The 26,774-nt window shown below is 41.6% G+C and overlaps 1 protein-coding gene across 1 annotated transcript in view; it reads right to left on the minus strand.

Moving 5' to 3' along the window:
- The window catches only part of LOC117535980 (neural Wiskott-Aldrich syndrome protein-like), a 29,785-nt gene extending 3,011 nt beyond the window's left edge, over positions 1-26,774 (minus strand). Inside the window, 13 exon segments of the mRNA XM_034200669.1 lie at positions 1-63; positions 1,288-1,470; positions 1,473-1,577; positions 1,579-1,779; positions 1,781-1,821; positions 3,539-3,692; positions 7,148-7,190; positions 9,244-9,427; positions 13,329-13,352; positions 15,554-15,650; positions 17,320-17,406; positions 17,786-17,920; positions 26,397-26,774. Of these exon segments, the coding sequence (XP_034056560.1) occupies positions 1-63; positions 1,288-1,470; positions 1,473-1,577; positions 1,579-1,779; positions 1,781-1,821; positions 3,539-3,692; positions 7,148-7,190; positions 9,244-9,427; positions 13,329-13,352; positions 15,554-15,650; positions 17,320-17,406; positions 17,786-17,920; positions 26,397-26,501 (1,422 nt within the window). The 5' untranslated portion in view covers positions 26,502-26,774.

The following is a 26,774-nucleotide window of genomic DNA, read 5'->3' on the forward strand; positions in this document are numbered from 1 at the left end:
GGCCCCCACGATGCCTGCCGACAGGGCGGGGGTGGAAGGAGCCGAATCGCTATTTTCCTCTCTCTGTGAAGAAGCGATAAACGAGTTAAAGCACAGGGTAAAGATGAAAACATATTTTCAACTTTTCATTTGTATAAAGGTCTCAATAGTTTAATATGTATATATGTCACCTTCTAATTGCTGCTACTCATTTTTTAGACATGGTTGTGTACTTATTGTCTATTATTTAAATGTCTAATGTGTGCTTTTCTCTATTAACATACGATACCGTAACGATTAAAATGTTTTGTCGGATCAAGTCTGAAAATGCACTTGCATTATTAGTGTACTACTTTGTATCTGCTATGTCACTTTTGCTGTTATAAGATAAGAGTAGGGATGCTCCGATCGCCAATTTTGGGGCCGATTGCCGGAATCAGTATCGGCCAATACCGATCGAGTGGGCGGGGCCTATGGGGATCTTCCATTTAAAGTGATGTTTACAACTCAGCTAATGCTCATTCACTGGCGCTTCCACAAACAACATAATTATTACATTCAAATGAAGTACATTATTCAAGTTTACATTAACTTTGGATATACGGGAGAAATGAGCGGTCTCTCTCTCTCCCTCCTGACAGCCTGTCAGTATCGTCTCATGCAGCTCACTGATCCAGTAATGAGTGACCCGACAGTGAAGAATAAATATATGTAGTTTAGCTTGTTCCAGAGGTAGATCAAATAGCTAAGTGTGTTAGGTCTAACTCTTAGTGTGTGTTTCTGCTTCACACACGTTGCATACCGCTATTTATTGTCATTTTCGGACACCTTAAAATACTGCCAGACCGGTGAAGCCATTTTGTCGAGCTTGTTTTGCCGCACAGAGAAAAGTGTCATGTATTTTACGTCATCATTTTACATCATGCGATCAGCTCTCGCGATCGGCATTTTTAGAAAGCACCGATCGATCGGCAGAGAGTGAGTATCGGCCGATATCGATCGGAGCATCCCTAGATAAGATAATACTTTATTGATCCCAATTTGTGAAATATTTAGTGTTGCAGCAGCATAAAAGACATTTTGTACAATACAAAAAAAGACGAGAAATAAACAAGAAAGTAGAAAAATACACATGTTGAATTTACAAATGAACAATAACAAAATATAAAGCAAGTTATTTGATATACATAAGTATGTGAGGGATGGAATATTAAATATGAAACTGAATATAAATGTTATGCATTTCCCCGCTGCGGGACTAATAAATGATTTCTGATTCTGATCTCTGATATTTGATTGGCTGCTGACCACTTTGAGTTGGATTCCTTGTCGGATTTGCACCAGAAGCGAGTCTCTGCCCGTGTTGTTGGACACCGGCCGCTCTTTCTGCTCCACCTTCTTCAGCTGGCGTCCCTCTCTGATCTGACTCAGCAGGGCCGACTTGGGCACCTCTCCTCCGTTAGCCTCCATGGGGGGGGGGGGGGGGGGGGGGGAGGAGGACCAGGAGGAGGTGGAGGAGGAGGGGGAGGCGGGGGTCCTTCCATCGAGGCAGGAGGAGGCGGAGGGGGAGGAGCCACGTGGATCGAGGCGTGGGCGGGGAGGAGGGGGAGGAGGGAGGGAGCCTCTGCTGGGAGGAGGCGGCGGAGGAGGCGGAGCGGACATGCCCGGTCGGGATGGAGGAGGAGGAGGAGGAGGGGGCGCGGACACAGGAGCTCTGGAGGGGGGGGGAGGCGGAGGGGCTCCTCGACCCCGCGCGGGAGGAGGGGGGGGGGAGGAGCTGAGGTGTGGTGGGGGGGGGGGGAGGAGGAGGAGGGCCGCCTCGGGATGGAGGAGGAGGAGGAGCTGGAGATAAAAGACGATAAACAGACAACTTTAAGAAATTGCATATTTAGTACCGGTGACATTTTATCTGATTTTTATTTTTCATTTATTTTTAATCAAAGTCAACTTTATTGTCAATCTTTCAGTTTGTGTGTCCAGACAGAGAGATCGAAATACGGTTTCCCACAATCCCGAATACAAAATATGTATAAAAACATGTATACACCTATATATACACAATCAACTGACACATTTATACATACTATGCACACATTAAGATTTAAACAACAGTCACTTCAATATCATTATGTAATTATTGTCTATCTGTTTGACTGTGTCTTTATCTTTAGATGCTGTCGTTTAGTTCACTTGCTCTCTGTGTATTTTCACGTGAAAGCACTTTGTAACTATGTTTTTAAATCTATCTATGATCATCAGTCAGAGAGCACACTGCAGCCGGGAGCAACACCCAGATCTCCTCTCATGTCCTCTTTACACTTGATCCAAAAGTTCATAGAAAAGGGACAGACAGAAGATCTGGATGATCACAAAGAATTTCACAGCACTGTCAAAAATGCATCGTGCAGTTATATGTACACACCACAAGGGGCAGCCTTCACCTGCTGTTAGAAACTAGGAGCCAAAATGCTATTAAGCCTGAGTTTATTTGTCGTTTTATTATCGTTTCAGGGTCGATGCAGGAATCCTGAAGTCAGATGTAAGACCTTTTAAGACCTTTTTAAAGACCCTTTCCATACATTTGAAGACCTCATCGCCACTTGGAGTTCTAACCGGTTACCTTGGCGACACACTTGACCTCACATTGACTATATACAGTATTGATTGTCCTTCCTCCTTATCTTCCAACCATTTGGACGCAGACTTGCATTTCCCCGTAACGATGTTGCTTAACAACCGGCGTAAACGGACCTTCGCGCTATCAAGCAGTGAGCGCGCGATGTCCTGTTCAGATGACGTCAAACCCAACGGGATGCCATCAATAAACTACACAGAATCACACTACACACCTACGCCATGATTACATTCAGGCAGACTGTAGAGACCAACCTCTTTGGACCATTTATATACTTATTGAAAACAAGCTACAAAATGTAATACCTTAGAAAATGACGTTTAATACTTTTTAATAGCCTTCATTTTCTCTAAATTGATTTATCAACTTTTAAGACCCCGCGGACACCCTGCCGTTTGTTACACCACTTTTATTTGTATTTGTTTAGCACTTCCGGGGGTGTGTTTTTTAGAGGGTGAGCATTTGCTGATTTGATTTTTCTGCTGACCGTGTGGTCCTATGTTATCGTAGGTTTCCTTTTTGTTTATGAAACATGATTAACCTTTCAGCTTTTTGAAAACGCCTCACAGCCTTAAGCCAAGTTTAGCCTCTCAGCGACTCAATCTAGTCTGAATTGATCCGCCACAACGATATTTAATGTCTCGCGGGTCAGATAATGATCAAAAACCAAACTCAAGAACAAACCAAAGGGCAAACAATGACTTAACTTAGTAACAGCAAAAACGTCAAACACTATCATTTAAAGTTGACATGCAGAGCAGCATGCGGAGGAACCTACCGCTCCAGCTGGGCGGACCTGAGGACAACACGACCAGTTAGATTACTGTCAAAAGTGTTGGATTTCCCCTCTTTTGTTTCAACGAGAATATAATCTATTTTATCTTTCCAGGCCCGAACACCATCTGTATTTCTAAAGAGCGTTACCTTGTCTCCGTAGCTCATTTTTGACAGCTTCTACACCTCCCTTCTTCTCGATGAAGTCGTAGATGACCTTGGAGGTCTCCTTGTCCTTCAGCTGAGCCTCGGAGATGCCGCACATGTCGAACAGATTCTTCAGCTCTGGGTCCAAGTTATTCAACTGAAGGAGGAAACCAGATTTGTGGATTATTGTACTGAATTATTAAAAAAATGGTCTAAAATGTAACAGAGATACAATGGATCATTCTCATTGGGGCACATTTGCTCCAAACTGTATTAACATCAAACTTTGTTTCAACTGAGAGGAAAAACTCATCAGCTGATTCTGTGCCGTTAAATCAGAATCAGACATTTAAAAAAAAGTATTTGTGAATCCTTTGTCTCGTCTGTGAAGACAACTTCAGAAAAGTAGATTTTCAATAAACTACAAATTATTTAAAAAACTACAATAATAATACTAGCTGTTATGCTGCCCCCTGGTGGCGTGGGGTAACACTACCAGGGATTTTCTTTCTGTGAGCCAACCAGGAAGAAATCCTTATTGAATGATCATTATTTGCTACGTTATATATATTATATAGTGCTCTGAATAATACACTATCCTGGGTATTGATGACGGTGCCTCTATATCCTGTACCTGCACAAATCAACTGTGGAACGACCTGCCCTTGTTAATCAGACAGGCTCCCACACCGTCTGTTTTTAAATCCCATCTTAAAACCCACCTCTTCTCCTTAGCATTCGTAAACAAGTAGATTGTTGCTTTTATTTGCTTTCAGTGGTCTATTGTTTTTATTATATGGCTGTTTTTAATTTTTTAATTATTACGTTTATTCTGGTTTGTTTTGTGTTTGTATCTGTTATTTTAAATGTATTTATTGTTTTGTGAGCTTATCTCTCTGTACAGCACTTTGGTCTGAAGGTTTTAAAGTGCTATGTAAATAAAGTTGGATTGGATGTATAGCAAGAAAAGTACTTTAAAATGTAAGCAAAAAAAAAAGTTTCAGACAGAGTGGGGTTATGATTTAAGAGAAAGGAACGGTATGCTATATAAATATATAAACATGTTTAATATAGATGGATTTTACACTATAAAGCAGTCTGAATAAGTAATACATATCATTTTGTACTTATTCTTACTCCTTTGTATCACATTGAATTTGCTCTATGCTTTCTACTTTAGATCCTATTCTTCAGAATGTACATGTATTTCCTTCCTCATGTCACTGTTTATGTCCATTATTACTAACGTGGATTCCAGTTGCTGAGCTATACTAAGAAAACTCTAGACTTTTTAAAGTGTTTAATACTTTCTGGGTGGATTATCACTTCTATATGAAGTTCTTTACCTACATTACCTTTGGTGTAAGGTTAGGAAAGAAGAGATAATTAACGTAGCAGTAAGACCATGAAAGATATCCCGTGCTCATTTCGTGAGGGTTTTAAAGGCGATCAAGCTTTATTCAACTGACGTCAGCGTCTCCGCCAGGGGGGCGTCTTGCCGTCATTTGACTCGAGCCGAGGGCGTCCAAAAAATGTTATAATTCGAGAGAAGATCGAGAGTTGTTATCGCTTGAAATGACGAAAAGGAAAAAGGACATCCCTCTGTTGGAGGGGCAAAGGAGTCTGGTGGGATTATTTTCGCCGCCAGCAAAGCGTGTTCCTGTGACGGAAAGTGTACTGCCGGCGAGCCTCGACGGGGGCTGCTAGTGGAGCGTGAACTGCGAGCGCCGGAGCCTCGCAGCGGCGAAACAGAGGCTCCGTGGTAAACTGTGGTAACATGAAGAGCCGTTTGGGAGCCGGCTCTTCTTAGTGAGCCGAGCCAAATGATCCGGCTCACTAAGAAGAGCAGGAATTCCCATCACTAATACGCAAAGAGATAGTATCTATAAGGGACGGCTCAATTAAAAATTCAAGTCACGTGCCGTCACACCTCCCGCTCTCGGGGTGGACGCCATGGATGTATAATAAGAACTGGATACAGCGTGGGAGGCGGGGTCTCGTTCTTTCCAATGAGAGCTGCTCAGTGGCGCTAGAGGACAAAATGGCCCAACTTTTGAGAGACCGAAACGTCACAGATTACCCGTGGAGACATCAAATCAAATCAAGTTTTATTTATAGAGCACATTTATAAACGATTTTTGGTCGAGCCAAAGTGCTGTACATATAATAAAATTAGCCTACAGTAGAGACACTTTACAGCAAATACAACAGCACAGATTGTTCAGAATATCAGTATGAGAAAAACGACACCCTCTATCCTTAGACCCTCTGTCCTTAGACCCTCTGTCCTTAGACCCTCACATCGTACAAGGAAAAACTTCCAGAGAAAACCCACAGTTTGAGGGGAAAAAATGGGACATGTCAAAAATATGTCATAGCCTATGTATTATTGCTACACAAACATTACAGTCTTAGTGTCCCCAACTCCGTTTCTAATACGCAAAAAGACTGCAAAATGCATCTATGATTATTTTGAGTATTTTCGATCTTTCCAATCCAGTCGAGAGATCTCTCTCTCTCGTCTGCTTGGGAGGGGGCGGGGCGGGTTACACACACACGCAGCTGCTACATGCAGCAACACACACACACACACACACGGAGGAGATGGCGGAGAGAACGCGCTCCGAGGTGGTTAAACTATAGCCGTGTCGAGGTGGACAATGCTCGTTACCCAAAGTGCAATAAGTGTTCAGCATGTGAGGGCGGTAACACGAGCAGTTTGTCTAAACATTTATCAAAAGTGCTCCACATCCAGACGGAGGAATGCACCGGGTTCGACCGTCTTTCTAGCAGCTCTGCAGCCCCATCCACGAGTAACGTTTCCACGTCAGGTGTTCTGTATGCTAGCAGCAACACACGGAGTTAACTCCATGATACAAACACGGGTTAATGATTAGAGGAAACTGAGTTATTTAGTTTGTTAAAGTTTCAGCTATTCTGTTCAGAGTTCTGTCATCAGATTATTTAATACGATTTGTTAAAACACTGTTGTTTCTTTTGATGTGAAATATTATTTATTTAATTTAAATAAAAAACAATGTTAATTTTGTTCACAATTTGTTTAGTTTTATTTTTTTTCTCCGAAAGAACCGATAAGAGTACCGTTAAAAGACCGGATCGATAAACGTAGCAGTACCGTTAAAACCTTAACGAATCCCATCCCTACTTGGTGGACGCCCTCTCAGCCCTGGTCTGGCGTAAACATTGACTGACGTCATCCAATTAAATCAGTCCTTGAAAGCTTTAAGTTATGAAATCATCTGAATTCATCTTTTTCATTTACTGACGGTAAGTCCTCTGACCCGTGTGATCTGGTGCTCGTCATCCTGCACGCTATAATTACTGATGAGGCTTTTTTTGGGAGCGAGTCCATGGATTATGCAGGTTGAGTCTCTTCCCTCTCAAATATATCCTTGTGTAACCCTCCTGATGGCTGCGCAGCTCCGTTTAATATTTTTGTAGGCGAAATACAATTTGAAGAGTCTGTCTGTATGAGGGAAGTGTGACTGAGGATCAGATCACCAAGAGGCCAAGTTTTCGGAACATCTGGAGGCAGCATACGATGTGTGAGAATATGAACACATTTCAAATACATTCTTGTTTTGCACTTACATCAAAACCGGTATTTGGATCCCATCCTACGTGCCCGATGTGCCTGTGAGAGAAGAGAAAGGGAGAGCTGGTGAGAAGGTGAAGATAAATGCAGCACATATCCCCAAAATAGGGAAGAAACACACAAGTAGAAGTTCAATACATTGCAGCCATACACTCCTCTGTTTTTGAATTCCAGAGGGCCCAGCGGTACCCTGCAGAATCGCTTAAAAGAATATGAAAGCTGCCTCGGACTATTCCTGAAAGCATCACTCCGATATTCCTGCGTTACCAATAACTCCTCACATTGTAAAGGATTAGAATCTAAAGGACTCCCGACTGGATTAAAGCCTCGTCCAGATCACCAGTCCTTATATGGGCATGGGATATAGGAGTCATATAAGAAAGTAGAATAAACTCAACGACCTACAGTCATGGAGCTGTTGTGTGTAATCTGCAGTTGTGTCTTGAACTGAACAGATCTATTTAATCATCATTTTAATGCTATCATCGTGTATTAAAGCTGCTGTGCAGTGGATTGCACATTAAATAGACCCTCCAGAAAAACGCGATCGCATAATTTACCGCATAATCAGCAAAATGGAGCAGATTTTTAAAAGGGCGCATAATCCCCGCACTCGTCTTGACGTGAAGTGATGATGATGACGCGACTTCATCAGCTCGCGCATCACAGAAGGTAAACAACACCGTAGAGTGAACGTGTGGAACTCACACGAGAGAGAAAACACCAAGATGAAAAAATCGAATCCATCTCATTTACCGACGAACATTTCTGCTAAAGACCGGGCAAAGCAGTTCCCCGATGTCTCGCACGAAAGTGGGGGAAACTATTCGGCACCCCGGTGCAACTGTGTGTTGGAGCATAAGAGAAAATCGACGGTGACGACCCACTTTGATTCATTCAAACATTCGAACATGCTTTCTGCTGCTGCGGACAAGAAAGCCAAACAACCCACGTTCACCGAGGCATCGACCTCCAAACCTCCTCGAGGGCTACAAGAAACGAGGTGAGAAGCCTACAAGATTGAAGCTGGTCAGATAACGAACGAGTAAATGAAAACAGAATGAGGCGGAGAAGTGTGTGTGTGTGTGTGTGTGTGTGTGTGTGTGTGTGTGTGTGTGATTAAAATAGCCCAATTGCTTTTACAATAAATAAACATGGAATGTGTTTAATTGAATAGTAAAGGGGTTTAACGTTAGTGGCAGGTTGTGAGAGAGAATAAACAAGACAGCGCAATATTTAAATTTTTACCATATTTCGCAACTTCACCGCATAAAATCACATAAACCCCCCGCATGTTTAATCGCATAATCAAGGATTTTTGCCCGCGTTTTTCTGGAGGGTCTAGTTAAACAACAACAAATTATCCAGGATAAGGATTTTCTTTACTTCCTCCAACAACAACAAAAAGGACAGTAAAATAATCGATTTAATTCAGGAATGAGTTTTAATGTAAGCCTGCTGCCTGCCAAACTGACCGGACATCGATCCTCTATTCATTTAAATGATATCTATTAAACTATAAATTGAAGCAGATCGTCGAATAACATTGTTCCATTATTTGCCTGTCTGACCCTCATCATTGGGCTCCTTGTAGATACAAAAGGTGCAGTATTATATATTTTTCGATGTAATAGGCGAAAACTTCAGAATCTGTATTTACCGCCAATCAAATGACAGCGAGTGTTTTCTCACAAAAAGGGGCGTGGCCTTGCGCAGAGGGAAAGTACCAGGATGTGTTTCTCTCGCCTATAGCCAGAATGCATTCAAAGTTTGCAGGATCACAAAAACCACACGGCACAATATGCATCACGGTATGACACGTGGCTCAATTTCCAATAAATTAAGTCACTAGGCTACTTTGACGCGTTTAAAGTATAAAAGTCTGTACTTAAGTTAAAGTTTAAGATGTTAAATGAACAAAGTAGCACAAACAATAATCAAAAGCATGACCACACGGACAAAAGACAATTTCTGAACCGAGCTCAGCCTCATTGTCTTTCCACAAAGCCTGAGATACAAATGTAAACGACAGCTAGAGCATTTAGGCTCCTACAATGTGATAAAGAGTTGTTAAAAGATGTATGTGGCTCACTGGAAGTTGCTGGGAGTGCCGATGTCTGCCTTGGTCAGCCTCTTTCTCTTGGACTTGTCCTTCTTCTCCCTCTTTGGGAATGCCGAGTGCACGATGTTGTTCACCTGAGAGTTGTTGTTGTAACGCTGCATGTTGCTGATCTCTGGGTTTTTGATGTCCACCGTAGCCATGGGCAACGTCGGGCCTTGAGAATGAAAGACAATAAAGATTAGGGTATGTATAATACAACGTGTGGAAAACAGTCAATTGTTTCACTGAAATATAAAGAGGGAAATCTTAGATGTGGGGTTTTGCACTAAATCTACTTTAACGTGGAATAAAATGACCTTCTTAAACACAGACAGGGTCAGAAACAAGGTCTATTATGAAAAGCAAACATGGAGCTTCTTTAGGGACAGCATTACTATGTTACGTAATGAATAAAACAAAAATCACTGAATGGTTTAGGACCAAAGTATATTAACGATCTCCTACATAATTATGAACCATCAAGGTGTCTCAGGTCTTCTGGGACGGGTCTGCACGTCCGCAGAAACTCTTACTATTTTCAAATCGAGACTGAAAACATATATTTTTGCCGCTGCTTTTAATCGAGCTGTTCATGATCGCACTGCAGTATGCCATTTAACCATGGGTTGTATACAATGTTGAGTTTATTTGATTATCTTTGCTTTTAATGCCATTAATATAATGTGTTTTTAATGTATTTATTCTTAGAATGTCTTTAAATAATTTTAATTTTGTAAAGCACTTTGAAATTGTCGCGTGCTGAAAAGCGCTATATAAATAAACTTGGCCTTGCCTAATAATGTTTCCAAAGCAGACTAAAATATATGTTTGGCAAAAAAGAAGCTGGATATTTTATTTGGGCTTAAAATAAATGAGATTATAAACAATACCCTCAGGTTCAAAATGACAGATTACCAAAACATAACAAGCACAGTTCAAAATGTCATTGATATAAAAGCTTTAATATGTTGTAGAACGTCAGTGTTAGTGAGCATCCTTTAGTCTTAGTTTTGAGTCCTTTTAAGCAAGTCCACTCAATCATCATAACTCAGTTTGTTATTTCTTTAGTAGAATTTTTTTAGTAGCCATTTACTCCTTTGATATGTTATTCCCAATAGGCCATGACAGGCAGTAATGACACCCGGGTTGTCCTGACTTAAACTGATATCTGCATACGGTATGAAATGCGAAATCTGGCAGCAATGCAGCAAATGTTTTTATTAGAGGGCATTCTGGCTTTGGTTTGTAGTCTGGGTAGAATTGACAAATCACGTTTGGGCTTTGATAGGTAATGGGTTTCCATGTGGAGAGCTAAAGAGGCAGAAGAAGATGCTCTGAAAGCATTGGCTATGGTCTGTCAAGAATTTACGTTTTTTATTAGCTTTAAAAGACGTATACTGTACGATGACCGGTGTGTGATATATTGGGCGTTGAGACTAAATTGCCGTCGGAGAGAAAACCCATAGATTCCAAGTTTGCTCAACTACCAACATAAAACGGACAAACAATGACATTTATTTGAATGTGAATAATAGATGCACTTTTTGCCTTTGTACATCTAAAGAACAGGAATAAGTCACTTTTTCTTCTTTACATGACGACACTAAATTGGACTGGACGCAGGCGATAAGATACACATAACTACGCACTAATGTGAACCGCTAACAAACAATCACAGGAACTCTGTCACACACGTGCAGCCAAACAACGTGGATTAAATCACTATTAAGAGGTAGCATTGCCTCCGTACCTTTGAAACTTTCACTACATGGACTTTTGGGTGTTTTGCTGGGCGATGGCGAGGGGGAGCGGCTGCGTCGCCTCCTCACCCGGTCCCAAATACACCCTCCCTCTCTCGCCCTGCAGGTACTCATACCGACACCTAAAAGCATTTTGTCCACCAGGTTTTGAGCTCCCTCTCCGGAGGGAACGGAGACGGGAGCGTTCGGTGGGTACAGTTCGTCCTGAGGGAGAACCAGGCAGTGTAAAGAGGTCAGGCAGCTCCCTGGACTCAAACCTCCACCTCCTCCTCCATTGACTTCATAGTTAGGATCCTCAGAGGGAGCGGACAGGAAGGTGGTGCAGAACATCATCGTGGCAGATGTTAGCAGGGCATGAGAGATACAGAGATCTCAGATAGAGAGTCCAAAGAAGATCCAGGGTTCAACAACTGACTTCTGGTTGAGTTTTGTCTCCAGAAAGATCTAAGGTATTGTTTCTCCGACAAGAAATATGGTGTGTCACATCCAGGAGATTCTCATTCCCAACATTGACACGCAGCTTCCGTTTTAATATGACGTTGTAAATCGAGGAAAAGCGCAATCCAATTGTTCTCTCTTCAGAATCGAGTCCAGTCTTCTCGGAGAAAAGGATTCTCATGAAAATCAAACGATGATCGCAAAGGTTTCCCAGAACCCCAGCACTGAAAATAAGCCAACTTGTGACGGACTTAGTGCATTTACTGAAGTAATATCCTCATCAGACAGTTTACACGCTGTCTGAGCTGTGAGGGCAGACATCCAGCAGTGCCATCAGAAAGTAAGAAGGGCCCGCCAGCACTTTAAGTTTCCACTTCCTTTTACATTCCTTCCATCACAGCAAGAGTTTCCTCCCATGCAAATTGTTCACCAAATGTCCCTGCTTTATCCGTGTGTCTGAGCTCCGCATATTTTCTATCTGTTTTGCAATCATTTTCTATCCCTTTGACTTTCCATCTCAGCGGGAAGCACCGTCAGATTATCTTTGCTCGGATTGGCTCGCAGTGAACATTCCCCCCCCCCCCCCCACGAACCTCCACTACCGCCTCCTCCCTCTCCCTGCAAAACACACAAATGAATCTAATCCCAGCAAATCATTCTGGATTTAGTGCTGGATTCTTTTTTTACGTAACCCATTAAAACCCCATCCGTGCGTAATCCCACGTTAATCTCAGGGGGGGGGGGGGGGGTTGAAAACATGATGGATCTGCACGGTGAGAGAAGACAAGAAGACGGAGAAATGAAGGCAGGAAAGGGAAAGGAACAGAGTCGATGACGGGGCAGAAATGATGAGAAAAGGGCAGAATAGACGGAAAGCAGATTGGAGATGACAGACAGGAACTTGGATGTGATGCCGTATGGAAGCTAAAGTGAGACAGATGGAGATGGAGACGGAGAGGAGGTGCTCCTGTGGGTCAGGCATGGATGACGTTGGCACCAATTCAAACACAAGATGCTCAGAAATGACAAATCCAAGACAGGAACATGACTCGGACGAAGCATCCTTTTAATTCTCCTTTCCTTTGCACGATCTGAAAACAAGCTGTAACAGAATATCAAGGCAGAGTCTGTCAATAAAGTCAACCCATTATCCCAGAAATGGTTTATACCAGCTCCGAGTTACACGGTGGTTTAGCTACGTCACGAATGACAGCATCTGACCACACGTGACCCGAAAAGCATCCGCAGGCCAACTGCTGTTAAAATAGAAGTATCAGCTGAACGTGGAAATGTGTGTGCATGCTCACACGTATTAATAAGCCAGCTGTTTCAAACCGTGCTTCATGTCAGCCTCCAGCTCGACCCCAGGCTGTGTGTGTGCTGCTTGTCCACAAACAAAGTGTGCGTTTCTGCAAATGCATTCCTTCTGTAACGTCATCATAATTAGAGAGGGGCGGGCCATGAAGGGCACATAGTTTATAGAAAGAAGCTCACTTTAAGGTCACTGTGATATCTTGGAGTGTAATTGCGTTGTAATTAGGGCTGTACTGAATAGTTCATTTGTAAGTTCCAGAAGTTTTTTTGTGATCTAAATTTACATTCCTGTTTGGGCAGCGTTTAGGTAACTTGTGCGTTTAGGTAACTTGTGCGTTTAGGTAACTTGTGCGTTTAGGTAACTTGTGTTTATTCTATTTTATATTTTTATTGTGTATTGTGTTTTTAGCACTTCTTCATTTGTATGATGTTGTAATGCTTTGTGAAGCACTTTGTGACTATGTCTGTGAAAAGCGCTTACTAAATATAAGTCTGATTCCCGCTCTACACTTCTCTCTCGTGTTTATTTCTGAAGCTAACGTCAGGACACATTTGAAAACGTACCATTTGGAGGGTCGCGCCTCTTCTCTGTGAACACACAGAGAAATGTAATCGTTACAATGCTGTGCTATTTAGTGGGTTGTGTTAGTGAGAAGCGAATGCGTCAGACAGAGATTTACAAAGAGGGTTTATTGGTGAGTGTGAGGCTCGGCGGCTTTGTGCTGCACAGAATGGAAAGTTAGGGGAAGTTTGCCAAGCGAAGTGTGTGGTTAGCGCGTTTTAGGAGACGTTAATCAGACATTCTTCACAGCCACGACTGCTAGTGTTAAATTCGTACATAAATTCAACGCCAGAAAACTGACGGCTTGAATTTTCCAATGGGTGAAGATCACAGAAGACGTGTTGATATCATTTGACACCCGGTGCAGACGGCTGAAGGGCAAGAGATTAAAGGAGGATCCGTTTAAAGGTGAGGAAGTGACCCCAAGGAGAGGAAGTAGGAAGACAGGCGGTCTTAACCCTTAGATGCATAAGTGGGTCTTTTTTGACCCGGTTTTCTTGAAGTATCTTTGTAATTACATTTTTTATCATTTCATATTCCAGCTATTCCTCAAAAAACACGTTTTGGATATCATGCCATTTCTAATTTTATGCATTTTAAGAAATTGTAGTTTTTGTATTTCTACCCCAAGCTTCCATAAGTGGGTCAAAAATGACCCGCATGCATTTTCTATGGGATCCTACGGGAAAACGTTTTAAAAAATGTCTAAAATGATCAATAGTGAAAAATCAAATATAAAATATTTCTAGTGTGAACGAAAATATAATACAAGTGACTTTTCTTAACCAAAATGACAAAAATGGCATAAAAACACATTATTCTAATACGGGTCCTTTTTGACCCACTTATGGACGAGTGTAGGGTCCAGTCACTCGGGCATCTAAGGGTTAATCAAGCAAGAAATATATAAAAATGTGTTGGTGATCGTAAACAATGTCAATCAGTCAAACATTCACGGCTCATTTCATTGGATAGAAAGACAAGATAGGTGTTTTAATGCAAAACATTTTTTTTGTTAAATTGCCTTTCAGTTTTGTCTTTTGCCAGTTAAGTCTAATTGTTGGTGCTGGATTAAAAAAAAGTAAATATAGTAGAGTAGGTTGTTCGACAAACACACAATTCTTTGCTGCTCAATCTTAATTAATAATAGAAGGCATAACTCAAAGAAAATAACCATGACCAATTGATGACAGTGTGGAAATATGATGCCCATGAGGGAATTCCTCTCAATGCCAGTCAGTATATTTGTTCAACCCCCAGAGGGCAGTGTTGTGATGCATCCCAGAGGTTTTGCAGTTACAGTTATTCTGGATTTAACATAAACATTTGACAGAAAACATGATTGTGATTTGACTCTGGAAGTGTCATAAGAGCACCTTAATGACGGCAAGGTTTAAAACGGTGATATGGGTTTTCAAAGTAAATCAGAGGAAGCAGTAGATGGTATAGTTTTAGCAGACCCAGGCAAAGCATTCTTAAACATGTCCAATACATGACTCTTTGGTGAAGTGTTGGTTTAAATAGACTCATATATCAGGCCTAAAGTATGATTTAAGCATCTGTCTAGTACTTCAGAATTCATTTGGGTCATGTATGGAAGTTAAAACCATTTGGCCCAGGTCTGTGTGGTTGAGAATTGTACAAAAAAATGACAAGTTTAGAAATGAATATGATCTTGTGTTCACACTAGTCAAGCCAAGTGATTCATTCAAGCCAAAACATCCTTTAAAAAGACACATTAAGCAAAGTATAGACAGAAGCAGCCGTGACCAAATGACTGCTTTTGAAAACGACTTTCTGCATCCGTGTTTTAATTTAACTTGAAATAAGCTCAAAGACTGAACTGTGAATATAAATAGTTTCCCTTAAAATAGAAGATACAGAATCTCATGATTTCATAAGGTTAGACTCTCGTTTACCAGTCGATCCTAAAATCAAATACAGAGTTCAATCCCAGATCAGATGTAGGTTAAAGGGTCTTAAACACATTGTATTCAGCGATTGTAAAATTAGGTTAAAAGTCTGTTGCCTTGTTCTTGTCTTAGATATTTTTGTTCACGTTGCAAATACAGCTGCTGTAATGCAAGAATAACGTCAGACTTGATCTCATAGAAACAATGGATTATTTTCAACACAAGATATACATTTTCTAAACCCGTCATTCTTTCAGTATGTTCGGTCAGGAGGAAGGTTTGTAGGCATGTTTGCAGCAGCAGTAAGTAGGTACCAGATTTCCTCTGTCTTCTCCCGATGAGCTCGTTCACATGGCTGCGGAAGCGCTTCGTCTCCTCCTCGCTGGCAAAGTTCAGACCCACCTGGCAGTTCTGTGAACACACACGAAAAATAATCAATACAATTGAAAAGTCAAGTGTCAAGGAACTACCAAACTAACTGATTTCCATACAGTTCCTTATCAGAATTGGTTTACACATACTAGGAATTTGCTTTGGTATACATGGTGCATACAAAGACACAGAAAGACGATTAGTTTAAAAAATAAATAAAAATAGTACTATTATAAAAGCTATTCAAAAACTATTGTAATTAGGGATGCTCCGATCGATCGGCCGCCGATTGTTATCGGCCGATATTCACTCTCTGCCGATCCGAAAATGACAATAAATAGCCGTATGCAACGTGTGTGAAGCAGAAATCCTGCAGCTCCACCCGCTGTGACGGACCGGTGAGCGGAGCAACACACACACTTAGAGTTAGACCTTACACACGCTATTTTATCTACCTCTGGAACAAGCTAAACTAGTTATACATCTTAGGGTGAACATAAATAAAGTATTATCTTATCTAGGGATGCTCCGATCGATATCGGCCGATACTCACTCTCTGCCGATCGATCGGTGCTTTCTAAAAATGCCGATCGCGAGAGCTGATCGCATGACGTAAAATGATGACGTAAAATACATGACACTTTTCTCTGTGCGGCAAAACAAGCTCGACAAAATGGCTTCACCGGTCTGGCAGTATTTGAAGGTGTCCGAAAATGACAATAAATAGCGGTATGCAACGTGTGTGAAGCAGAAACACACACTAAGAGTTAGACCTAACACACTTAGCTATTTTATCTACCTCTGGAACAAGCTAAACTACATATATTTATTCTTCACTGTCGGGTCACTCATTACTGGATCAGTGAGCTGCATGAGACGATACCGACAGGCTGTCCCGTGTTATCCAAAGTTAATGTAAACTTGAATAATGTACTTCATTTGAATGTAATAATGATGTTGTTTGTGGAAGCGCCAGTGAATGAGCATTAACTGAATTGTAAACATCACTTTAAATGGAAGATCCCCACTCGATTGGATCGGCGATCGGTATTGGCCGATACTGATTCCGGCGATCGGCCCCAAAATTGGCGATCGAAGCATCCCTAATTGTAATCACCATCAGCACTATCAGCTGTCCCGCGTTCCTCATGGTCTGCTGCGGTACACACCAGCTCAGTTGTTGCTCCACAAATAAAAGCTTCTTCTTCACATTAAGCGCTTTAGATGTACAAAATGTTGTGTTACAAGATGCCACAATGACTTTTGGTAGGTAACGTGGATGTGGGCTCACATATGACAGTTCTCATATACATTTTCTGATGAACATAAAGTCTGTAGCAAAGCGTGTACTTGATTAGTTGAACAAAATCATCTCCAGGAATAAACTGCTTTCCAAAATATATTTTTTCTTGTTAAAAATGTGCTTTCCAAATCCACTTCCTGCTGCTACATGTTTACAGTGTCAATGTCAATAATGTTTTTTTTCCATCAAGGATATCAGCGCTCTTTCTCAAAGACTCAAATGTATTTTATTCAATGTAATGTCTCTGGTGTTAAGACGTAGTTTGCATGAGAGGCAGACCCTGAAGTCATCCCAAACAATACTCTCCTCTCTCCAGCAGCATTTTGATGAAGGAATAAGAATTCAAATTGACTAAAAAAGAAGAAAAAGTATTTATAAGACAAGAAAGAGTACAGGAGAACTCACATCTCCGGTAAACGTGATGAAGTAAGGTTTGGGGAGGTAGATGCTGAAGTTGTTGTACAGCTCCTGTTCAAACATCATCTTACCCTCCTGTGGGAAAACACACAGACACAGTTAAATAAATGCTTCACCAAATATATCCAACACTAACAGCATCCCACAGACCTTACCGTGTGGCTATAAAATGATGAGGTGGTCAGGAATATGAGGTGGTCAGGAATATGAAATGGCGGTACACCACATACGATACGATAATACTTTAATGGCCAGATCAAGTCTGAAATGTGACTTGCATCACAGCAGCTCCATGTGTAACATCAACATAGACAGATATCAAGACACAATACATGAAAAACAAACAACAACATTTAACATAACAGCATAATATATTATATATAATATTATTGGTGGTGAGTTCCATCATCCCTCAGCTACTACAGTGTTTATGTGCTGCTCTGTAAGTCCTCACCTTGATGTCCCACACCCGGATGAAGTAGGATCGCAGCGGGTTGTCCTTGACCAGACAGGCCACCCCGCAGCCTCTCTTGTTCCAGATGGAGTTCCTGTCTGAGGTGTACAGCTGCACCACGGCCGAGGACAGGGACTGGAGGGAGAGGAGAAGAGAGGGAGAGTCAGGCAAAGCCAAACCAAGAGGTTTCTAGCAAGGGTTTTAACCTAGTACAGCACAATATGCTAATACAATATGCTAAATAATACATACTGTGTAAAGTAGCGGTTCACAGCCTGTGGCCCGTGACCCCCTAGAGGGCCGCGAAGGCATTGCAAGTGGGCCGCCAAATAATTTTTCAAAACATTATCATTTGAGTGAAAACATTCAATTATTACGTTTTTTTTTTTTAAACCTCTTTGCCTTTCTCTTTCTTGATCCTCCTTCGCAACGGTCATTACAGTCCTTGACAGCAGTCTGTTCTACTGGATTAACAACGTGTCACATGTTCAGAGTTGACCAATCAGAACTTTATTTAGACTCCGTATTGTTTATGGTTGAATGTGGGCGGCGACCATATTTTAGATTCTTATGTGGGCCCTGAGTTGAAAAAGTTTGGGAACCGCTGGTATAAAGGAAATTAAAAGATTGATCCCCATTAAACCAAAGTTCTCATCACACAATCACTGAACCCTAAATTAAACATCACGCGAAGAAGCTGTATGTGAGAGCGCAAAATGTCCCAATACGTTAAACTGCTCATTGTCCGGATAATTCACAATGAAGATGTTTGTGTGTTGATGAGGTTTTCATGGGTTCCTTCACATGAATCAGCAAACCAAAATGTCTAGCTGGCGAGAGGACGAGATTCGTACGATTCTGTCGGTGTCAGACAAAGTCACGAAACGGAAAGAGACTCAGTTTTTTATGAGCAAATTACTACGTTTCTCCATAAGTGAGAACATTGCTTACATCGACAATCTCTTGCTGTGCACCTGGAAAGTGAAACTCAGTGAGATGTTAGGACCTGATTCCCCAGACATTGCCCAAAGAATTGATGGCAACCCTAACGCAGGTTGGTAGAAAAGTAACCTTCAATGTCTCTCTAAACTCATCAACTGTCTCAGGCTGGAGCCACACGAGGACGATAACGCAAACGGACCGAAATCGATATCAAAAAAGTCTCCCGTCCACACGCAACAGGCACCAGAAACGTGTCCGTTCACACGAGAAAGCGCTGGAGACGTTGTAGTACATATGCCGGGCCTGTAAGTGGCGCTGTACTCCTGCCACAAAAGCAGCGAAGAAGACTTCCCGTGCATGGTTGCCATGGTTGCCCTTCTGTTTATTCTCCGCTGTGGACGCTCTGGCTCTTTTTCTCCCTCCCCGAGGCAAGCGTTTGCTCCTGCTGTAAATCTCTCCGGTAGTCCACCAGCAGATGACAAACACCCACCTCTCCGTCTCTTCCAAGGGACGAGGGGACCGTGCGGCAGAGTTTCCGTTAGATTTTTTTCGCCGGTCAACATGTCCGTTAAAGTTGAAATCTTCCGGACAAAATTAGAAAAGTGCCAAAGGTCTTCTTTGTTATTTATTGAGCTTTAAAACAAATTGATAACGACTCTATATAATAATAAAAAAACGGAGCCTCTCTTTTCCTCCCCCTCTTCTGAGAGCCCAGCAGCTGATCTCTGAGCAGGAGAGGTGGGAGAGGCGGGGCTATTGCTTCAACGTTACTGGAAATTATCGTATAGGTGTAAACACGGAGCCGTTTGCCCCCCCAGAGTGTTTCGTTTTCAGATCTACCCACCTTGGGACCCGTTATCGTTTTATGCGTTTCCCTGTCGGCCTCGTGTGGCCGAACCGTCTATCTCAGTGTTTTTTTTTTTACCTATAATTGTAACTCAATACATGATTGTCACTAAAAGCCTTGTCTCTACATTACAATACAATATAAAAAATAATTGATTAATTCATTTGAATAAAAATTCAAGTTAGTACTGTAGCTATTAAAGGCATAAAAAGACAGAAATGTATAATTCTTTCTATAGAAATGTTTCTTCTGCCCGTAAAGTGTCCAAACCAGGCTTTTCTGGATAAGCGCATTTTTAAAACATAGTCATTGTCCATGCCGGTTTCAGTTGGATTATTTGTCACAGTTGCTCCGATCAGATCGGTCTCCTCCATTTTGTAGATTATTTACGACTTTTGAATCCACATAAACACATCGGCAAAATCCGGCTTACTTTGAGCATGTGTTTTAAAACAGTTTAATCCCTTTGTGAATTGTTTCCACTTGCGCCGTCCTTTCATTTCTTCATACAGCGGGAATCCAAATGAATGAATCCTGAGTCCAATAACCATCAAAGTCACTCCAATAGTGCTCCTTAATTACGCTTTCATCCTCCTTTAACAACATACTTCACATTCATCCAGTTGGTGACAGTAGTTGTAGCATTTTTGAGACTTTTAAACTTTAATTACTGCTGTTGCACCCCCCCACCGTGAGTGTGTGTGTGTGTGTGTGTGTGGGGGGGGCGGCCCTTCCAACAGGAGTTATTTGGGGGGGCTCTTGGGAAAAAAGGTTGGGAACCACTGGTCTATATGATAGAGACCTGTAGCGGATATGGCCGTTATCGTCCTCGTGTGGCTGGGGCCTCAATCTGCAAAGCCCATGTTTGCAAAACTCAAGATCTGCTGGAGATACAGCTCTGCGTCAGTCTGTGTTTACAACACTGACTCTGCAGTGGATAAAGAAAGGCAACAGCTGCCCTAGTTGTTGCTGTGTAAGCTGCACAATGGCACACGCTGAGAAGCACAACTGGAACACACTCACACATCCATGATCATAAGAGCAGATGAGGCTCCAGCAGGTTTACAGGGGGCCGGGGGGGGCTCACACACAGCAGGGGGTCTGACTTCAGTCATTAACACACAGATGAAAGCAGCGGCAGCTCACAGGGAGTCGCTGCTGATCACCTTTTCAACTCAGTGCTTCCTGGAAGATACTTCACCAACGTGATGTTTAAAGGAAGCAGATGCGAAGAGGGTCGATTTTATTTTTTAAAAACTCAGAGCAAGACACATGTTTCCACAGCAGCAAGGATTTATCTGAGTTTTTTCCGGTTATTTTCTCTATAAGAATGTTGTCTGCTTGGTTTAAGAGCAGTTAAGAAGTCAAAAACAGTACAGCTGCAACTTAAACTTTAATAACATTGAAAGCAAAGAATGTCCCTAGTCCCTTTATTGATATTTGCTAGAGTAGCACTTATTGCATGACAAAAACAATTATGTGGCTCTCTTTCTGCTCGTCCTTGTTATCATATCATCTGCCCACAAATTCCCTGGCTTCAATTTCTCATGAACTAAATGAAATCGTAAATTCTGATATCTCGGTACAATCGTACAAATCGTCTTTGTCAATAGTCTTTTAACCATTGACCACTTTTTAAAAACAATGTTGACAGCAAACCAAAAAGATCTGACCTCAGCAATAAATCTGAATCGAGCGCTAAGGCGAGCAGTTTGAACAAGTTCTGAAAAGGCAGGCTAGAAGCTACAAAAGTCCCTTTAAAAATGTTTCAAGCGAAATAGGACCACTTGTCTGTGTCTTACTCATAAGAAGAACAGCCAAAAGACTAGTTCCAAACATATAGACAGTCTTTTAATTAGACAATCAAATCCTAGGCCCCCTTCGGACGACACTGTTCACAGCCACTGTAGCAGACAAAAGAGAAAAGGCACTATTATACCATTTAGGTTGGAACATGTGGAGGAGATGTTACATCATAAGGATGGTGTATGATGGGAGTCTAACCTCAATGTATCAGCCAATTAGAGCTCTCTCTCTCAACCTCCACTGCATTATATTCATTTAATAGCCCGATGCTATTACTAATTGACATGCATCCAAATTCCAACCTACATTTAAGAACTCAGCATCAACAGACTTTGAAGATATGACAATTCGTCGCCTCTCTTCAGTATTACAACTCTTGATTATGTTGTTTTTGATAGCCTACATCAAATCGGATGATATGAATTTCTCTTTGTGAAAGAATTTCTATGCAACAGCGATGTTAATGGTGTCCATGCTGCTAAATCCCGGGGCTTCATCTGCCCATGGAGCGCTGATTGTTCCTGACAGGGCCGAAGGCAGGAAGTAAAGCTGCGTCATCAAGAACCGACAATAAAAACATTTTTTAAAAATCATACTTGCTTACAGTCACACACACAAAACATCTCTCTTATTCTTTCTGCTACTATGATGAAGTTCAGGACCTGCGCAGCACACACACTATCTCACTTTTTCACACAGTAGAAGATTATTATAACCCTGGACTATGTGAAAACTACAGCTGACGCAAAAAGAAAAACAACTGTCACATAAGCCATATTTTCTTTGCTAGTCTTGGAAGAAACATTTATTTAGAGATAACCCGAGTGGAAACAAATAAATCCACCAAATGTTGAAGAACTTCAAAAGCGTTTTAAGGTGAAAAGTCAATCATTAGCCGTTTGTTTAGGGATCGGGAGTTGTGTCCAAAGTCATAAAGTTGTAATAATGTATTAAATAAGTACAACATTATAAGTTGGTTAAAGAAATAAAGCATTGAAATGTGTTCACACAAGCGAGACAAAGACATTCTGATTCAGGAGGGTTTCTGGAAACTACCGTAAAGAATATATTCAAAACTTATATTCTGTGTGAAAAAGGAAGTCAGGACATGCAACGAATCTGCTTCCTGCAGAAGCCAACGATAGCTGACTCATTTTGAATGCGGTCCATTAGCCATTTGGTCAAGCTGTTCCATATTGGCACACAATCATCACACCTCTTCACATGATCTTCTGGAAGGACAGCAAGTAAAAGAAGGGAAGGAACATAGAAAAGGAAGCGAGGCAGTGTAGGGAGAGGGACAAAGGGACAGTGTGTGGGAGTAATAAGAGAGGGATGGGATGGCAGAGATGGGCTTGAGGAAGTCCTGAAGAGAACATATGAATGACAGCAGATGATAGTAATGCTGTAAGGTGAGACTAGACAGGAGGAAGGAAGGAAGGAAGGAAGGAAGGAGAGAAAGGAGGCAAAGTGGAGGAAAAGAGGATTAATGTTCTCCAGCACAAATCACCAGAGGAGGCTGACCACAGGACTTCCTGTACGAGAGGACTGCTGATCAGGCAACACACACACACACACACACACACACACCACACACACACACACACACACACACACACACACACACACACACACACACACACACACACCACACACACACACACACACACACACACACACACACACACACACACACACACACACACACACACACACACACACACACACACACACACACACACACACACACACACTCAGAATGTCGCTGATGGGCAAAACAGCAGAAAGAATACCAATGAGTAAAACCAATGAGTAAGAGCACTGTGCTTGTACCTGTGTGTGTTTCTCTCTGTGTGTGTGTGTGTGTGTGTGTGTGTGTGTGTGTGTGTGTGTGTGTGTGTGTGTGTGTGTGTGTGTGTGTGTGTGTGTGTGTTAGATGCATTATTCAGACATGCAGCAGAATGCAGGTGGAAATACTAACATGTACTTCCTAAAACGTGATCCAAGAAGGTACACAACTCACCAACTAAACTACACACTGAATGCCCGTACATGTCATGTGTATTCTGTATGCTTTGTTGCACTAAGATATTACATACAACTAAATTCTGTTTAATGTGATATATATATATATATATGACCTTTGTGCGTGAACAATGAATTGATTGTGAAAATAGTAGGAGATTATTTATCTGATCGACATCTCAATAAAAAATACAATTATTCATTTCTTTGTAATTTTAATGAATTTTTGCCTTTCCAAATATTTGTGTTATCAATACTCAGCTACCTGAAGAGCAGGCGAACAAGTAGTGCCACAGAATTTAAAACATGTGGTGTGTTTTCGATGACATTAATGCAACAGAAAAGCTCAGAGCAAAGCTGCTGAAAAACATGCCCATGTATCTGTTGACCATAACCTTTATGGAATAAGCTGATGTGCAAAAAAGCTTCTAAGAGCCAGAATCAAGTGTAACTCGATTACTGGCTGTGCATCTTACAATGAACAGTACAAATAAAAAGGGAAGGCAAAAGTTGACACAATTTCTGCACAAGTACATAACACACTCTCACTCAGTCGGGCCACTAAATCACTGGTGGGCATCCTAATTAGATTGGCGGGGGAGACACACAATGTCTGTCTCCTTCGCTCTCTCTCACCCACACACACACACCGATTCTCTCTGCATGCAAAGTTGTGCACTGACACACAAAGCGTAGGACCGCCAGGAATGTTCTGGATTATGCTCACATGCGAAGTGACAGGGCTGAGCAATTTGGAAACAAATATCTCATTTGTTTTGGACTGATACATGCAGATATATTATGATAATTGTTTGCATCATTTTTCATACGTTTGTACAATACAATATGTAAACCAGGGGACCAAAACAATTCTTTAAATATTGCACCTCTTGCAATTTGGATATTGCACAAGTGCATTTTGCTATTTCGATAGGATTCTAGTCCGGCAGCCACCAGTGACACCATTGCCAAAATGCCTGAGGATATTCGTCATTTTATTTTTGTTTAAAACAGGTTATAGGTGTAGGAACACACACCTCAGGAAGCTGCAAGGGAGGGGGTGAGGCTCGCACACTGACAAGCTGACATCATGTATGATGGGACAGGAAATGTCCTTCCAAAGCCCACACACACACACACACACACACACACCAAGAAAAGATGTCAGTCATACACAACCTTTACTGTACACACTGAGAGGTCAGTATGATCAGCATGGGGGAGTTACAGGAGAACAGGCAATGTCTAGGCTTAGGGCTGGACGATTTAAAGTAAGTCAAATATCACATTTTTCTCACCTATATACCTCAATTTCGATACCGTCACAATATTGTAGGGTTGATGCCTTCACAACGTATTTATACAATGAGAATTTTGATATATAATCATCCGTAACTTGGATAAAATGACTAAGCAGTTGGCAAATAGTAGAAAAGCTTGAACGGTCCTGTAAATTCAGAAAATGACATTACTGTAGTCCAGCCCTTCAAACCAGGAAAAGTCAACACTTAGGACATCACAATATCCCACATCTAAAATGATATCTCATATTATGAAACCAGTATAATATTGATACAAACTAGATGTGTCTATGCCAAGAGCACACTTATTTATCTGACACTTTCAACATGTCTTATCTGTCAATGCTATCAATGACAGGCAAAGGAGAGGCCTTCTTTCCAGATGATATCACTGGTGACAAAAAAAAGCTTCAAGGCAATTATGGTTATATACAATGGGAATATTACCATTTTCTAGATCCCACATGAAAACGTTGAACTTTATATGGCTCTCAAACCGTGCCTTGTATTCAGGGTTGTCCCGTGCACACCATTTCTTTGGAAATCTAACAAAACAAAATATCAAAATAACATTTGCACATTTGACTACCTTAAAGGTGGTGGTGCCATTTCCCGAGAGTTTCCAGATAACACAAACACCCTTATTCCTTCGACAGGTCAGCCATAATAACAACGATTTAAAGCTACCATCCACTACCTAAAAAAGCTTACAATATTTGTAATTGTGATGAGCCACAGTAAAAACAATATGCTGCTCTGGGAGGCACACATCTGGGAGGCACACATCTGCTTCCCTGGGGAATTATAACTAGTTTGAACTGCTCCAAATCCTTATATAGTTGAATAATATTCATATGTACTAGCCTGTGGGAGTTCTGTAGTTGTAGTCCTGCAAGATGACAAAGAGGAGACAGAAGAACATGTAAAATCAATGTTAGGTTAAGCTACTGCTGTGTAATATTGTTGATGCAGCTGCACATGTGTTGCATAAATACAGACACAGTGCAACCATACAAATGAGTCAGCTGAATCATGCTACACGTGTTACATCATATCAGACTCAATATTGAATCGTGACAGTGCATTACTGATCTTATGGGTCATATCAGACTCAATATTGAATCGTGACAGTGAATTACTGAACTTATGGACTGCCTTCACAACTGCTTTCTGCTCAGGTTTTGAACCTAGTCTGAGCACTTTTGAGTTGTCCTAGAACAAGTCTGGTGGGCACATTCTTCTCCGAGGACACACTTCCCGAAAACAACCAAGGTTCAGAGCTATGTTATGTAATGCAAAATAGCGCTGATTGATTTAACAACTCCAAAAACACAGCTATCCACTCCTGTAGCCAATGCTAGGCTTAGCTCAGCCAGGCTAGCTGTCAGCGGTGTGTCAGGAGGATTTCCTGGGTGCTTTCAGGTGTGTCAAGCTTTAAAAGTTCAGAGTGGAGGCCTGGAGCAGGGATACAACTGTTTTTTTTTCAAATGGGACAATGAACCCAGCCAACTCTCCCTTTTCTGCTGTCAAAACAAACCAACCGCTGAAGTATTTCCCCGGGAAAACAGTCAACTAAAGGCCATAAACAAACCGTTACATCTCACGAGCTAGCCGTTGGTCGCGTGAAGAAAACAAACAGTTAGCATTTGTTCTGCTATCATACATAACATTTAAATTTAAAAAAACTTACAATGCATTTCCTTCCAAGGTAGTTGAAAAGGCAGTCATTTTCCTGCGGTGTCAGGAGTATGGAACCGACGTTTGCTTGCCGACGCTGCGGCGGATGTCCACTCATTATTAGGGATCAATTTATAAAGTGTGCACCGATTGTAACTCGTTATAGGAGATCCAACAACATAAACAATCCCTCGGTCATCCGTGGCCTTCCTGCGACCCCCTCACATCGGTTTATCCTGGAGGTCCACAAGAAGGGGTGCCAAGAAATGTCGTTTTAGGGATGCAGTTGTCCTTTTTAAAATAAGGTCAAAACTGCAGCGACTGAGCGAAGAAGGAAAACGCTATAAAAAAAAAAAAAGTTTCCTGGGAAGTCCACCCGCCACACAGAGCC

The sequence above is a fragment of the Gymnodraco acuticeps genome, unplaced genomic scaffold (genome assembly GCF_902827175.1).
Source record: "Gymnodraco acuticeps unplaced genomic scaffold, fGymAcu1.1, whole genome shotgun sequence".
Taxonomy (NCBI): Eukaryota; Metazoa; Chordata; class Actinopteri; order Perciformes; family Bathydraconidae; genus Gymnodraco; species Gymnodraco acuticeps.